At 34.9% G+C, this 17,243-nt stretch overlaps 2 protein-coding genes across 5 annotated transcripts in view; both read left to right on the forward strand.

Moving 5' to 3' along the window:
• The window catches only part of Ace (Acetylcholine esterase), a 51,812-nt gene extending 43,516 nt beyond the window's left edge, over window positions 1–8,296 (forward strand). The window contains exon 10 of one of the 2 annotated variants that reach the window (XM_015170568.3): window positions 7,733–8,296. In XM_015170568.3, the coding sequence (XP_015026054.1) occupies window positions 7,733–7,806 (74 nt within the window). In that variant the 3' untranslated portion in view covers window positions 7,807–8,296. Of the gene's footprint in view, window positions 1–719; window positions 6,497–7,732 lie in introns of those variants that run through there. The other variant, XM_002056133.4, reaches the window with a different exon arrangement.
• Window positions 8,297–10,924: 2,628 nt separating this feature from the next.
• LOC6632469 (uncharacterized) lies at window positions 10,925–11,918 on the forward strand. Of its 3 annotated transcripts, none has more exons than XM_015170569.3 (2): window positions 10,925–11,045; window positions 11,103–11,918. In XM_015170569.3, exon 2 carries the CDS (start codon window positions 11,131–11,133, stop codon window positions 11,776–11,778), a length of 648 nt encoding a protein of 215 aa, XP_015026055.1. In that variant the 5' UTR covers window positions 10,925–11,045; window positions 11,103–11,130; the 3' UTR covers window positions 11,779–11,918. The 3 variants fall into 3 exon arrangements, with proteins under 3 accessions (XP_015026055.1, XP_002056170.1, XP_032289632.1); XM_032433741.2 differs by having other exon boundaries at window positions 10,932–11,045; window positions 11,113–11,918; XM_002056134.4 differs by having other exon boundaries at window positions 10,931–11,918.
• Window positions 11,919–17,243: the final 5,325 nt, after the last annotated feature.

Genomic DNA, 17,243 nt, shown 5'->3' on the forward strand with positions numbered 1-17,243 from the left:
AACTGCTTGCATTTTTTTTTCTTATTTTCCTTTACTTCTCTAATTTCAATTGGCATTTTTTCTTTTTGATTATTCATATATATTTACGAATATAGCAAACAAAATATTAAAGCTCAGGTAGTTGGAGGTTGATTTCGCTTTTACGTAGACCAAGACCAGGCCATCAGGTGTGGAAGGCAAGAGTGGGCCTTGGTTATATAAGAAGGCTGCAAGTCGGAATTCCACTTTTTTATCAACCATGAACCGAACCTTAAACGGGATTAGTTGAAATAAAAATAAAATAAAACGAAACGTTAACGTGAACCGAACTATATTTTTATTTTTGGTTTCGCAAAAAATTTAATTAATAATTTTAAATATATTGGCAAAGTTTTAAGTTTCTGCGTCGATTGCGCTAAATAAAAGTATAATAATATGTATGATAAATTGAATTATTTTTATTGTATAATAATATAAATAGAGAAAAAATCTTGAGAAAACCTTGGCCTGTTTTTACGAACCGAGCGCTTAAAGGAGTTGTTGGCTTGAACTGTAAACCGAGCCTTCAAATATATTATTTTTGAGTTTGCAGGCTTGCTTTCCAATATGGCGCATACGTTTTTAGAACCGCCCCATACGTTTATTCCATCAAATCATTTTCCCCCAAACAAAAAACGACCATGTATGTATGAATTGTACAGAAGGTATATTAACCGCACATTTCTCTCGCTAATTTTCAGGCTCGGACTGTGATTCGGGTAGTGCTTCCACGTCGCCCCAAATGCAGCTGCTGGGACTTGGACTGGTGCTCTACATTTGTGCCGTTTTGCGAATTAAGGGAGTTTTCTAAAAGAAAATTTTTGACAGTGCACATCTATAAGTCCACAAGACCCACACACACAGACACACCCACACACCCAAACACCCTTTAAGCAAAGCAAACACAAAACATATTTAATATGAAAATGAAATTGTCATAAAAGTATGTAAAGAGCTAAGAAAGTAAAAAGGAAATAGAAAGAGGGAGAGAGAGATGGAGTTTTCGAATTTGAGCCATGCTTTTGTATACTTGGCCAAACACAACTGAACATTTGTAAATGAATTTAGTGTTGCATGCAACTGCAACGTGTGGCAGTAAGTGACATTTGTTGTAGTTGTTAGTTTGAATCACTTGCCAGGAGCAAGCTGGATGAAACTTTTGCACGCGGCTTGCCCCACACATATCAAAACCAAAAGAGAGAGAACGGGTGGGAACAAGCGATTGGCAGAAGCTTTTGCCGATCTCTCTCGCATCCAACCCGACTCTCCAGTTGATATCCAGAGAGTACCACATAGCTACACACACGCAAATACACACACCCGAACACACTTTTGTAGCACGCCGCAAATTGCTTTGTAAGAAAATGAAATTTGGCAAAAACCCAGGCCCAATAAAATAACTGATTCTAACGAGAATTCAATCAAGCGAAAACAAAGATTTTGATAAATTGAATGTTTGTCATATGCCAGCCAGCAGGGCATAAAACAATACAAATTGAAAATTATAAACAAACAAACAAACAAATTAACACATTCGCTTAGAGAACGCGTATTTTGCCAGCTGGCATGGGTCCAAGTCTGTGCCCAAGCCGTAATCCCAAACATTTTTGGAATGTCGAGTATGCTATAGAGTTTTTTCGATTTTTTGATAGCCCCCGACCCCTCACAATGAAACTGGTTTCAGATTTGTGTTGGGAATGGTTCAATCCTTGGCATATACAGTATTTTTTCTCTCTCGGTATTTTATTGATTTTCACTTTGGGCACACCAAAAATGTTCTTATGACAACAAAATTTGGAAAAAACCACAACAAAATTGAAAAATTTAGTAAATTTGTATTATTCAAACGATGTGGGAGTTTTAACGAGAAATTGCAATTTTTTTGTAATAAGCAGCCCAAGAAAAAACGTTGTAAAATCGGTAAAAAAAAAAATGAATATAAATTGAAATAAAGTTTGTAGGAAACCTATTGAAACATTTAAATGGCAAAACATATCAGTATATATTATATAAACAAATATATATACAATAAATGTAATACATCTATATATATATAGTATACATATATGTATGTACATGTATTATTGCATTTGTACTAAACGTTTTACAAATTGGCTTAGTGAGAAAAACAAAAAAAAAATCAAGTAAATGGATATAATTAAAAGTTTTATACACTTAGCAAAATTCGAACCAGAAATAAAACTAAAGTAAAAAACAAAATAAAATAAAATACAAATGTGCTGTATATTGAAGTTTGGTATGCCTATATCTATAAATACAAATATTTCAAATAAATATAAATGAAAGAAATTAATTATAACAATCAAGGTAATTGTCAAAGCAGCACATACTTACATAGCTCAGTGTACGTACGTATGGGATCTTATTGAGTGCAATTAGAATGAATTATAAGTCTTAAGGGCATATCAGTACTCGTATTAACAACTATTGAGAGGGGACATTTTTCGAAATTAACTAACCTAAGCCACACTGATATAAACTAAGTTATTTTTATTATTAAAAAACAATTATGGAATATACAGACACAAAACATACACAGCATGCAGCTAAAATAAAAAGTATTGGACTTATAAAGAACAGACGAACAATTAATAAAATTCTATATTAAGACGAAACCAAAGAGCAGTAACTGTTTCTTACATCTACGAGTACATAAACGTATATCTTAAAAAAATAAAAATAAAAATCGAATAAAAACAAGTATAATTAAATATTATGTATTGTTTTCATAGCTGTAAGTAAAAGTGGAATATTATATGTATGTCAAGCCTATTTGAGCGATGTTCGCTTTCAACTGTAGCAACTAGGGAAAATTCAATGTGAAATTTAATGAGAATAACAATTACTTAGGACACTATATACATAACTACTTATAATTAAGGTTGGATTAGCAAAGGATATGTCTGCAAAATCGAATGTATTTGTGGCTCCTGTCGAACCAACCTGCCAAATGCTGGACTCACATTTAATTTAAGCTATTAACTATTCTGTTAATCTTCTGAACACACAACAGCAACTATTACTAGAACACCAAAAAGGCAAGCAACGATAGTAAAGTTCACTTATGAAACTAACTGCATACCGAATATATTGGAAAAAAAATAATAGTTAGCTAAGTAATTAAACATTGCCCTACAAGAAAATGGAAATCTATGATTACAAAAAATGCAAAAGCGAAGAACACACTTACTCGTATCCAAAAAAAAAAAAAAACAAATTAATTAACAATAATATGTAAAGTCATTCCTAATTTTATAAATTATCAATCGATTCAATTACTTTTAAAAAACAATTTTGATGAAAGCGTAATAACTTAACGATTTTTAAGTATATGTGAACATTTATATTTTTATACCATGCAAGGCAAGCCGTATTGAAAACAAATGCATTAAAATATTTAATAAATAATATCAAAAATTAATATGAAATCCTAAACCAAAAAAAAACAAAAACGAAATATATATGACATTTTTTACTGCGTATTGAAAAGAATGTATGGCAAGAGTTGAACAAATTAAAAAAGAAAACTAACTCCAAATAAATAAATTAGCTTTAAACGAGTAAAAAAGGTTACCCCTACCCTGAACCCAATCCTTTTCAAGACAAATGCACAATCTTTCGAGAATTTCAATTGTTATTCCAGCTGGGAAATTGTGCCCGGAAAAGCCAATTGCTGTAGGCATATGTGTATCTGTATGTGTCTGTACTTGGTGCGGCCCAGCGAATGGTGCAAGGCCGGGTTATACGGTGCACCTCCAATGCCAAAAGGACTCGGCATTGTTTGTGGCATTCGCTAGGCCCATTTATTCATGTGTAGAACGCATTAGCAACTTAGGAATAAATGTAAAAATTAAGGAATTTACTGTGTATTATGCCTTTTGCCTTTTCAAAGAATTGTATAAACAACAAATTGTTCAAATGCAAAGTATTTTAATATTTAAATGTTGTATGCATATCCTTGATTTTGTTGATATCCATTTTCATTGCATTAAACCTTCCTTCCCAACCCCCACCCCCCTGAACAACTGAGAAATATATATTTTGTCATTTTGCATGGTTTTCGGCTCAAGCCAAAGAATTGACAATATAATATTTCGCCTTAGAAGCAAAGGAGATAACGAATGAGAGACAAATTCCAAGTGTTATGCTTATAGATCTAAATTTTTATATACATGAGAACACACACGCACACACGCACACACACACGCATCTCGCATCTACAATAATTTGGTAAATGAAAAACCATTTGAAATATATGATTTAATATTTTATTTTCTGTTGCCGTTCTTCCAAGCGTGCATTAATAGTGAAGAGCACTCAAAATATATCCACAGTGTGCTTTTGATATTGTAGTCTGCTATTTGTAAAAGAATTTATATATAGTATACATTATAGTGCTAATAGCTATACTAAACATATACTTATGATAATAATGCAAATAATGGATATACTAAATGCTGTTTACATTCAAACTGCAAAAACACACAAATACATACTGCATAGAAACTACACACACTTCAAGCCCTTTCTTCACCCCGTGCAAAAACCAAATCCGACTAATATTAGTTAAGCGTCTCTAGGAGAAACAATAATATAACTTAAAGAAATGCAGATATAGTCAATGATCTTAAATTGTTTTAATGGTTTTTAGTTTCTCTCGAATACAAATACAAATACAATGTTCAGTTTTGGGTTTATTGTATTAAGGAAACGTTACTAATTATATCAGCTACGACATCTGATAATAAAAAAACACGGTTCTAGATGGTAGACGACAAGTGTACAATGCATGTCAAACGTTGATTGCGACCAATGCAGAAATACTTAGGAAAAGAAGAAGAAATACTCAAAAATACAAAATACACTTACTCTCACACACAAACACACATATAGACAATGTTAAAAGCCAAGCACAGGAATGCATTTGAGGATTAAACATACCAAACACTTATAAAATAGAACAATACTACAAATAACTCACACATAGTATATACCAGAAAAATACTAAAACCAATAAGCTTAACGATAAATGAATAATATTACAAATAGAAAATATTCGCGAAATAATAATTACTTACACTTAACGAATGTAAAAGCAAGTTTGATAAAGTTTGAGCACGGTTTTTTTTAAAAAGTGTAAAAATCAAATACATATCAACATATGGCCTATTGTTTATTTAGTTTAATTATAAAATTATTAATTTGTGAATTACTGAATTCAACAAAATAAAATCAATATTACAAACTAAATGCATTAATTATATAATTATAATATTAAAGCTGCAAATGTAAGGCTCTGATTTATGACTTTTTAAGTAGGCAATTTGTAAAAATTTAAGCAGCTAATTAGAGACACGCAACTCAAATATATATAACTGTAACTGTAACTGTGTAAAAGTGTTGCTAAAAAAAAATACAAAAATCGAAAACAAAAAAACAAATTGTGGTTAAATATGTGTTCTTACTTGTTAGTGGTAATAAAAGCCAAACATAGACAAAAAAATTAAATAAAATAGAAATGAAAAATACATAATAAAAATATAAACATAATAACTATGTTGTGTAAACTAACACGATTAAAAAAAGCCAACTGTAGCTTTTATCATGCCAACTATTTTGATATGTTTTTTTTTTGTATTATCTTATCCTATTTTCAAGTTTGCTCTTAAGTTTCATTTTGTTCAACGAACGATGCACACAAATGCAAGCATATATATAAAACTTACCCTATTTTTTGCTAGTAGTGTCCACTTAATAATACATTTATTTCTAAAAATAACACACAATACTTACCTTAAAAACAAAATAAAGTAAAATAAAATAAACCCTCTTAACTCAGCAGCTCAGCATACTAATTGTCGTAACTAAGTGCGTAAATTCCGATTTGATGAATAGAGAGAATATAAATCGAAAACGAAGTAAATAAATCAAACATAGAAAATTAGATAAATTACGTATATATGTATGTAATTATCTACACAAATATTATATGGCAGCTCCAATTTAGTTGATTGTAATTGAGTATCCTTTGCGAGGCGCTTTAGTGTTCAGCAAAATTGTATTTGTATATTAAGAAAGTTATGGAAATGCATTTGTTTATGTATGTGTCTAAAGTCGAACGATGAAATTATAATTATTATTATCGCAGAAATTACTTTAAATTTAATGGGAATAGAAAACACATACCTATATACACACAGACACAAACACACACACACACACAAAGCATATAATTAATGTATAAGAAGAAGACACACTGTATACACAAGATAAACAAATACATATAGATAATTATGTCATGAGCATACAAAAAGTAGGGATCATTTTACTGAACATTTATATATATATATAAATTATACTATATGTAATCTAACAAAAAAAATAAAAGTAAATTCTGCTAAAAAAAAAAACATGAAAGAAATAGTTAAAAACGAAACCAAAACAACCAAAAAGTAAACCAATCATGAACCATTGCTAAATACGATTTGCTAAAATTCAAGGAAGCAAAAACAAAAATCTACCAAGAAAATTGTAAACAAAGGTAAATTTATAAATGAAAATGAAACAAAATCTAAATGAAATTATATTATACGAATATATTGTATATCGAAACAAGATGGATATAAGTCAAATAAAACTTATGTATCATGTATTAAACAAACAACACTTGAATTTTATTTGTTTTGTTTATACCTTTTATCCGATAAAAATGTGTTATACTGGGTATACTGAATTGTCTTAATCTATGTAACACGCAGAAGTAAGCATCTCTGATGTATGAGAATGTGGATAGTCTTGTTCAGGTCGACGAGCTGAGTGGGTTTAGCCATGTCCTGCACCAACATTCGTATATTATGAGCAAAACAAGTAACATATTTTTTATATCTAGTCTTATTCTAATGATATTAATTAATATCGATAATGAAAGTAGCCTATAGCTAGAAGCGGCTAGCTGGCCATGTTTCCGAATTGATATATAGAATAATGGGTGCCATTGGATCGGCGCTGGGTATCTGCTTGTCGGGCACTGTCACCTGCAGCTCTCTTAAAAGATGATAAATGTGATTCGTGGCATTCATCAATTACTCATAATTTCAGGAAGCTCTTGGCTGAATAGCTCGCTTTATGGCCTGCTAATTACGAGGCAATGCGACTTTACATGGAATCAATAAAAAAAAAGAAGAAAGAAAACAACTGAAATGATAAACACCAAATAAAATCGCTTATTTATGGGCGACTTATGCACATTAGCCAAGCATTGAATATTTTATTTAATATGCACATAAATTCAATTGCAATTAGCTTCCGTATGCTGCCGTCGTAAGCCCCAATTAATCAACTCAAGTTTTAAATGAATAGGGAAGAGCCCCTACCCCTACTCCCTATTCCTGTAGCAGCTACTAACCCCTTAAGCCGGTAACATTTGTCAATTTGTGCGGAGACTCCACACAGTTTTACAGTCCGCAATTTCGTTAGTCGTAAGCGTCGTAAAATCTGGCTAGGCTTTGCGCACAGGTTGAGTTGGTTTAAATGGATGCATTTTCATTAGGGGCTGCCTCCGCATTAAAATGTAAATGTAAATTACTTGGCATTGCAGTCATCGTTGTCGGGCGTTTTATTTCCGCACATAAAAGAGCTTAATCCCTGGCATATCTAATAAACTTTACGTTCTATCTTCTATCTTCTCTTGCAGCATTTGCGCAGCAGTTAACTCACGTGGCCACTTCGGCGCTTGTCTATCTAAAAAACTGGCTCATCAGCGGATAAACTTAACTATTAATTAACTCTAAACCCTAACCATATTTCAACTAAAACTAGCTACACACACTACTTGAAACACTTTCACAAAATGAAAGATAAACAACCTAAACACAAAACACTTCCAAACTAAGCAACACAAAGTCTGAATCGGGAGCATAGCAAATAGTGAGCAGTTGGAAACTGAAATATACTAGATGAAAACTTGGTACCTTGAGGCAGGGCCAATAACTGGCCAAAGACAATAAGCAGCATAGCTATATAGGCTATAAGAACTGGATATTTATGCATAGATCTAAACGAATTTAAGTGCGAACATATTTGCGAACGAAGGCTGAATTGAGTTGAGAGCAGCGTGCTGGACACCCTCAGAAATCGAAACACAACTAACTAACAAGCTAGCTAACTATGTACAACTAAACACTTGAACCATGTAGCTCACTCGAAACATTTAACAACAAATGCTATTTTCTTTATTAAAACAAATTATCTTAAACGGTTTAACAGCAATACTTATGTGTTTAATACTCTAGAGAAAAAGAAAAAAACAAATTTTGGGAGTGTGTATTTCCGTTTCTAGCCGGTTTTGTTCATTCCATACTCAGCTTTAACTGAAACGACAGCAGCACAATCGAACAGATAATCTAACGATCAAAGAAGTTGACTGAATGGATGCTGTTTACACGCGAAAGGCTGCATAAAAGCAGCCTTCAACTTGACACATGAATAATTTAAGCTGTTTAAAGACCAAGCAAATCGAATCGATAAACCATGCCCCTGCAGAGTGTCTAGCGTCTGGAGTCAAGCGCTGTGTCCATTGACCCAACATTGAAATCTAACGACAGACCAGACAGCCCGTCAGCAGATGCAGAAAACTTTTAGACAAAATGAAAATAATCAAAAGCAAACAATACGAAAATATTACTAAAAATGAATACAGAACAGCAAACATCAGAAATCGAATATTAAATACTCTTTCTAATATACTGTTTAAGTTTTAAGAAGTATTGTTATTTTGCAATTTTCAATCATTATTACTATTTCTTTATTATTAACATTATTAATATTGTATTGTTGTTAATATTATTATTATTGGGACTATTTTTTTAAAACTGTTCTTATTATTTGAATTTTATAATAATAGTTTTTAATATTTAGTTAGCTGGTTTCTGAGGACAGGGCTTATCTCATCATCATACCATAAGCCCAATAGTATTATTATAATTTTATTATTTGTATTACTATTTCTATTGGTTTATGTGTTACGTTTTAGTTTATATTGGGATAGACAACAATGGATATTACAACAATAATACAACAATACTAAGTTTTACCGTTGCATTGAAGGACTAGAAACGGAACAGGCTTGTGGTGTCTGAGACGAATTGTTGATGTCAAAGTTCTGCAATGGGTTGAAAATCGACGAAGAGTATAAAAACAAAAAACTCGATGAATATCATTTAATGTTCACTTAGACAAATGAGCCAGCGTTCGGCGGAGACAACCAGTCACCAGTTGTCGCATATCGTATATCTTCGGAGTGGCTTTATATTGTGAAGCTCGCCAGCTAGTTTTACAATAGAACCTGTTTCTAATTATTGTTGCTTCTTTTGCATTTTGATCAGGGCTTTCGCTAAGCGCTTGTGCTGGGCTAAAACTGGGTCTGGCACCGGCTTCGGCTCTGGCTCTGGCTGTGGCTTTGGGGGGTTTTGGGCCAGGGCCTGGAGACTGTTCAATTTTTAAATGCCAACTTTTTGTTCATTGGAGTTTATTTGGTTTTATTTTATTTTATTTAATTTTTTCTCTTGGTGTTTTTAGTATCAATTAACATATTGAATATGATCAGTTGATGGTTTATGGGCAACGCACAGTGGTGCCAAGCTCAGCCAACTGAGCCAAGGTGTCAAATGTGCCACGCTACAAAGAGATAGCGATTCGCTCTTACCAATTAGCAGGCATGATTCTAAGATTCAAAGACTCAAGACTCGACGCAATCAAATGCCAAAGTTGTATCTTTTCTAATGAACAATAAAATATATATTTATTTGAGATATCATTTATGTACATACTAATTAGGGATCTCTCTAGCTTTGAATTTTTTTATGAATGAGCTGGAAGAATGCAGCCAAATGTAAATTTAATGAGTAATTTGATAAATTTATAACTTATACGTAAGTATTGGCTGTGCAAATATTTTGCTGCCATTGAAATTCGCGTGAAATTGTCAAACGCTTTTCGGCTGTTCATTAAAACTTTTGATAATAATATTTGTAAATATTATTTGACAGCGACTACGACAGCCATTGCTCATTCGCTGTGAAAACCAAGTTCAATGGAATTGTTTATCTGACGCGGCCGAGACGAGTTTGCGCAAAATGACGTCGCCCGCCCACGCCTCTCATTTCTGGGTCAATATTGGCGTTAACAGGCATATGGGCCTGTCCAAATACAGTGCGGCACATGCTCAGAATTGGACTGGATTTGATTGAGATTCATTGCCAAGTTCGTTGGCACCTGTCCTAAGGTCATAACAACAGATAAATATTAGGCCAACTATTTGATCTTGACCATATTGTTACACATTTTGGCCAGGGCCGAGGCTTGAACGTGTTGACAAAAATCGTTTGTTGCTCCATAAGCCAATTTCAAACACCCGTCCCTGTAGGTGGGTAAGTGAGACGTGCATTGAACCTCCAAAAAAAAAAAACAAACAAAAGTTCCGTTGAATCACTATCTATGAAACCCCAATAGTTATTTATATATATATATATTTTTTAAGATAATTACTTTTATTTTACAAATAGAGGAAAACTCTAAGATTCAGATAAGTGGGCAAATATAGTTTAAACTTTATACAATATGTACCTTAGCCCAAACACAATCCAGCACAATTTAGGATTGCAACCAGTTTCATTACCAAATTTAAGAATTACTTTAAAAAAATTTAATTAACTCTTCACACGGTCGATCCTCAAACTTGGTGCTCAGTGTGCCAGCGCTGCCAGGAACTGATTAAGTTGTCGAGTTGTTTTATTTCTAATCAAGTAATCTTTGTTTCTTCACGTTCTACATGTGAATTCTATAGTTTTTGACAGTGTTATTTTTTTGTCTGTTTCGGTAACATTTTAGTTTATTTTTTTTTTTTAATTTGTACGCGCTTTTACAGCAGTATAAGCTAAACTTGTCAATTTTTAAAGTTTATGTAAAAGGAAATTGGAATACATCTCTTTTAGCGGAAGTGTAAAATTGTATGTGTTAGTTCTTTTTGGTTTTCAGTAAAAATTGTAAAAAAAAATAATGCTTAGAAGTGTGCAGGCGAATACCATCAATCCGATGCGACGTATGGCAACTTATCAATCCAGATTCGGCTACACCGTGCTGGCCCCCTCGCGCAGCTATTACGATGTGCTAAAGGTGCCCATTAATTCCAGTGGACAGGAGATCAAACGCGCCTTCATCGAACTTTCGAAGAAATACCATCCCGATGGAAATAGCCACACTCGGGACTCTGATGAGTTTGTGAAGGTGTGCGAGGCCTACAAGATCCTCTACAAACAGGCCTCGCGCGAACACTACAATAATCGCCTGAAGACGCGCTTTCGTATGGTACCGCCCATGGACAGCAGCTATACGAACAAGAATGTGCACAAGGCTTGGGTCAAGTATCAGGCGGCCATGCGGTACAAGCAATTCGGACACGATGTGCCCAGTTTTGCGGGCTCCACCATTCTGCATAAGCGGCCGTTGTTAATCAAGTCAAGGGGGGTGCGTCTTCTGCCGGCCGGTCAGGCGATGCCACCAGGCAAATATGGAAATGGGGATGTTATTCGATTGCCATTTTTCTTTAACCGATCTTATGAGAATTGGATGTACATCTTTTATATGGCAGGCTTTGGCTTAATAGGGGTACTTCTTGCGGTCGATGCTATAAAAAAGGCAAATCCCACCACCGGAACCGACGCACCCGTTAGTACTAATTGAGATTGAAATTGTGACGAATACTCGTGGGTCTTAGCTTAAAAAGAATTATGTGGTCTTTATTCTGTATTTCCTTTATCTGTAATATTTGATCAAAATCGTACTGTTTACGAACAAATATATGCCCCACAAGCACATACAAACAACAATTCCCTATTCTGCTAGAATTAAGCGCTTCTTAGCTGCGCCTGGGCATAAAAAATAGTTGGCATTGGGCCTGTGGCTGTTGATTTGGCTATCATAATGAACAATGAATTAACTGGTTTCAGTGACAACTTGTAGTTCAATTCAATTCATTTCAGTTTGCAGCGGCTATTAATAATATTAATAAAAAAACCAAAATTTAGCACAATATTTCTTGGCAATAGCTTCATCAGCTATGCTAATAAGTTTGTCACGACTTGGTAAAAACATTTGACAGTGTTATTTACAGTATGGGCGGAATTTGAAAAAGTGTCTCAAAGTGTCTTTACGATATGATCCAATCGACTTGGTAATTAAAAGCCAGTTTTGAGGATATGTATATCGAGTTAGCAGTGTCAAGTGTAAAGTTTGGCTGACCTATGATTTCATATCTATTAAATGCGATCGGACTGCTTTGGCTGAAACTTCCGCAGAGCTTAGCCCATCCGTGACCTTTGCTACACAGTTTAGTCTGTGGGTAACTTTAGAACCTGGCAAACAATCGGCTAGATAATACACATAGATAAGACACAATAAATATGTGCGTCTGGCTTAAGTAAGTTGTATAACAATATGATTATGTTATTAAATGGAACGCACAGTGGCTGCCACTGTCAGCTCCAAGTTTCGGGGCGTCACGCCCGTCTCAAGGCGAGCTACTCTCGAGCGTGTCGAGTATCAATGGAAGAGCCGGTCCCGCCCGGAGACCACCATGGGCGTTTTGGCTGGGAACCGTTAGACAGGCGGCAATAATAGTTGGTTAATTAGTTTATTTTATGTTTGGCATTATATACACAAAACTTTGGTTATGTGATGTTGTTTATCTTTTCCGGCTGACAGCAGTTGATAAATTATGCGCGACCATCTTTTGCTTTGATTAAGTTGTTCGGCCCGTTCGACTCGAGCTCAAATGCGCGTTGATACAGATAACAAGCCAAACATGCAGCCAAAGCCAAATCCAATGGCAACATAAATCAACTATAAGTAAATATATATATAAATATATATATATATACATATAGATTCGATCGATCTGCGCGGCGCGATAAAGAGCATTGGAATTATGTTCTGTCGCCAGTCGCTGCGCTAAATAAATACATTCAGCGATGTCGGCCATAATGAAGCCAACTACATGTATTGTATAAAGAGCCAGCTAAAATCAGCGCCCAGCTTGGCGCAAAAAACGAAAACATATACAAAAAAAAAAAAGAGAGGAAAAAAATCGGCTCAAAATTTATTGTACGCTGACGGCTTTTTAATGAAAATCACTTGGCTACCAAAAAGCGAATTAATGAAGGTGTGCGATTTGCGCATGTGTCCGATGCGCATGTGCGATGTTACGATGTTTCACTGCCCGTTTCAATATAGAGTTTCGATTTCTGTGCCGGCATAAGTTCAAACAAATCAGCTTGGTCTGCTGCCCGACCAGAAGTTACCCTCTACTCAGCGTCGAGCCGTTGTAATTAATATGCGAGCTGCCTTTGTCCACAAATCAATCAATTAACTTTTTGGTCTTGAAGAAAATTATTGAATGTATCCAAAGTTCATCTTTATTTATCAAATTAGATGAAATCTGTATTTGACAGAATAAGAAGAAGTGAAAGTAGAGAACGTTCGAATATTTATTTTTCTTTCAGAATTTCAATATAACTTAAAATTAAAAAAACAACTTTTGTATGCCAATACCATTGATTCAGAAAATGGATAATTCTTATTTTCTGTGATCTTTATTTGAAGCTAATTGATATCCGATATCAGTGGTTTGGCATGTTGTCTTCTGGCCGTCATACACATTTACATAAGACTCTTTCAGCCAAGCCAATGGCTACAGGGTATCAAAAGGCAACATAGCCCAGGCAGGCAGCATCCATATCAGCGAAAATCAATATGCAAATAACTTATGAGCACGTGTGTGTGCGTGTGTGTGTGCATATATCATGCGTAGATTGATCAGCATATGAATCAGTTTAGCATAAGAATCAAAACGTTTCTCATATGAAAATAATATTTGTTTATGGCCATTTCATTCATGCGTTCAGCCAAACATGTTCAAGATGGCTTAGATGATGTTTTATTTTATTTTGAGTGTTTTATATATTTTTCTTTTTTGGACTCCGATCTTTAAACACACCCCAGTTAAGTTTAAACTTTATTGCACTTGTTTGGCTATTTATAACTGGTGAATTGATATTCAATATAGGTGCTGTAGACAGTTTTTGAATTGAATTCGAAATGGGTTTCGGTTACGAATTGAGATGCAACAATTGGTTAATGGGCCAGTCTCACGCGCATGTTCTCTATAAGACAACAGAAACTACAACAGCAACAACAACAACAACGGCAACAACTGTATATGACATTTTAATTATGTTGCTGTCAAATTGTTGTTGCTGCGTCGAGTCTCAATTGTAATTAATAATATTTAATAACAGTCGTTGGCATCGCTGCCGTCAAGTGTACAGATTGAAATGTTATGGAAGTGTTTTGTCATCCCATGAAATGGAGATGAGCCGCATTTACATAGCATTCGGTTTGTTAACCGTGACTTATACTCAATTGTGGTGTGTTACAGTGATTAAGCTATTATAATATCGAGCCCATGCTAGTCAGTTATTATACATACACATACTTTGCTTAATTTATTTCCTTATTGCAAAAATACTGTATTTAGTCAATTAAAAAGCTAAATAATAATAATGTATTATTCGAGACTTTGATATATAATTTTTGTTTATTTTTGTTAGCCATTTTGTTGGATTGCTTAGTAAAAAAAACTTAAGGAGCAAATAATATGTTTCTATATATACTTTATTGTTTGCGACGGGATTACAATTTAATATTTACTATAAACCGAACTTTAAACTAAATAAGTTAATGAACGACACGATAATTTAAAAAAGCGAAAACATTTCATTTGCATGTTTAAAAATTTATTTAACAACATTTTTTTTAAATTTATTTAATCTTATATTTGATTATATATCATAACATTTCATTTTCTGCACAGTTGCGACAAGTAATAAGCCAGTTCTGCTCAACTCTGATATGAAAACGGGCTGCTTGAGTGGGTGGGGCGAGTTGCGCATTTCCTGAAAGATTGATGGGGCGCCGGAAACGTTGCAGGCAACAAGGATGCGCCAACGTTTTGAGTGACACTGATGCGGCCACTTGCATCCGCCCTCGACCCAGACCCCGCACCCGCACCTGCACCCTCTGGCAATGCAATTGTTGATAAATGACAATGTGCTATCTACACATATATATAGTACAAGTTGTTCCGCCAACCGATGTCGGAGATAAACAAAAGTGCGCAAATATTTTGCACTAACAAATTGTCCGATTAGAGAAATTATCAGCAAAACGAACGAGGCCATTTAGTTATTGTAACATCAAATGGAAATGTTCTGTTACCCATATGTCTTGGTTGGCCTTATAGATAGCGGATGGATGGAGGCATGTTGAACTGCTTTCAATGTAACTGGGCCGCTTTTTATTCTGACTCAGTTGACGGGAATTCCATTCAAATTTGTTTTCTTAATTAAAAAACCTTTGCAAAGAGCTTTGCATGAGTCAGTTTTAATGCTCGTTCATGAACTGAAAAGAGAGTATATTGGCTTGTAGCCAGTCCATCCCTCCGTTTAAATGCATTTGCTTTTTAAGTCCTGAGTTCTTACTTATCATTTGGTATATACAGATCCAAAATCTTTCATTTTATAGCTACCGTCGCCCCTACACCTAGAGCGAGCTGCGATTGGGGTATACAATCGAAACTTTTGCTTTATCTTAATCAAATCATTAGACGGGTATTACGCAGTCGTTTGCACCCGACTGCAATGCTCTTCCCTTTAAGATATTATGCAGACAATTTCCTAGTAATGCTGGAAAGTTAGCAATTATAAATGGATATTGACAGGATGGCGATGTGAAAAAGTTTTTTTCCTTTTGTTAATTTTGCTTCCGTTATTTAAGACACATTTAGCTGCTAAGATGAAATAACGAATGAGTGAATAGAATGAATGAATGAGTGCTGAGTGTTGAGTATAGAGTGCCGACTGCTGTCGGTGGGTGGCAACTGAATACAACATGCGCAGCACGCGTAGCACCAACAAAGACAATAAATTGAGTCATAAAACAGCAAAGCAACAACAGGAGGCGATAACAGCCAGATGCTGAGTTAAATGAGCTGCTGGTTAACTTTTTTATTTTTTAAATACTTTTTTTTTAAATACTGTTTTTCACTTTTTTGCTGGTCGAACATGCGTATAAATGTACGCACACTAAACGCACACAGCTGCAGATACAGATACATAGAGCCTGAGATACAGATACAAATACAAACACTCAGAATCGAATGGTATGGGCTGGGTAGCTGAGACCGGACAGGCGCCGGCATTGAAGGTCATTAATGTTTGTTTAAATTTTAGCTGCAGATATGTCTGTGTGTGTTTGTGTGTGGCTGTCTGTGAGTGTGTTTGTAAGTGTATTGCTTAAGCGCAAATAAAACGTAATGAAGTGGATGGCTAAGTAGGAAATGTAAACTAGCATTCGAAAACAAGAGGCACAACAAGTTGCAAAATAAAACAAAAAATGAAGATAAAACACGTAAAAACCGAAGAAGCAAAATATTAAAGTACATAAAAACAAAGAAGAAGCAGCAGCAGCATCTGCAGCAGCATACATAAGAACCTACACCTATACACATGTTTATTTCATATTTCTGTAGCGCATAATTTTTTAATATTTATGTAGTTTTTGTGAAATAAAATAAATCAGTTGTGCAGCTGAGACGTCAGCTGCCTGCCTCTCCCACCCCAATCCCCCTGCTGCTGATGGGAAGGCTCTGCGCCGCGATCACAATCCAAACGTCATGTGTGGCATTCGAGCGGGCAGGACCCAAGCGAAACCAGTTGCCAACCGGGCCAAGATCTGCACCGTGGTAGCCGGCGCAATCGTTTGTACTTGTTAATGGCTTTGTACGCGTAATTATTTTGGCAAGAAGCCGTGTCGCCCGATTGCCCGATTGCCCGATTGTCCAGTTCGCCGGTTTGCAAGTTCGCCAGCTCGGTGCTGAAGCGGAAACGCGAATCTGGTCCAATTTGCGAGCATCTGTAGGTAACCATGTCGTACTATATTTGTGGCCCCGTACTCCTCCGTTTATCTGGTAGCCAGGTGAAAGGCTCAATTGGGATTTGTTCTCGCTTGAATTTACGTTTTTTTAATTTCATTTTCGGTTTTCTTATTTTTTTCATATTTAATTGGGTGTTTTTATTGGCTTTTAATGATAC

Source organism: Drosophila virilis, chromosome 2, assembly GCF_030788295.1.
Source record: "Drosophila virilis strain 15010-1051.87 chromosome 2, Dvir_AGI_RSII-ME, whole genome shotgun sequence".
Taxonomy (NCBI): Eukaryota; Metazoa; Arthropoda; class Insecta; order Diptera; family Drosophilidae; genus Drosophila; species Drosophila virilis.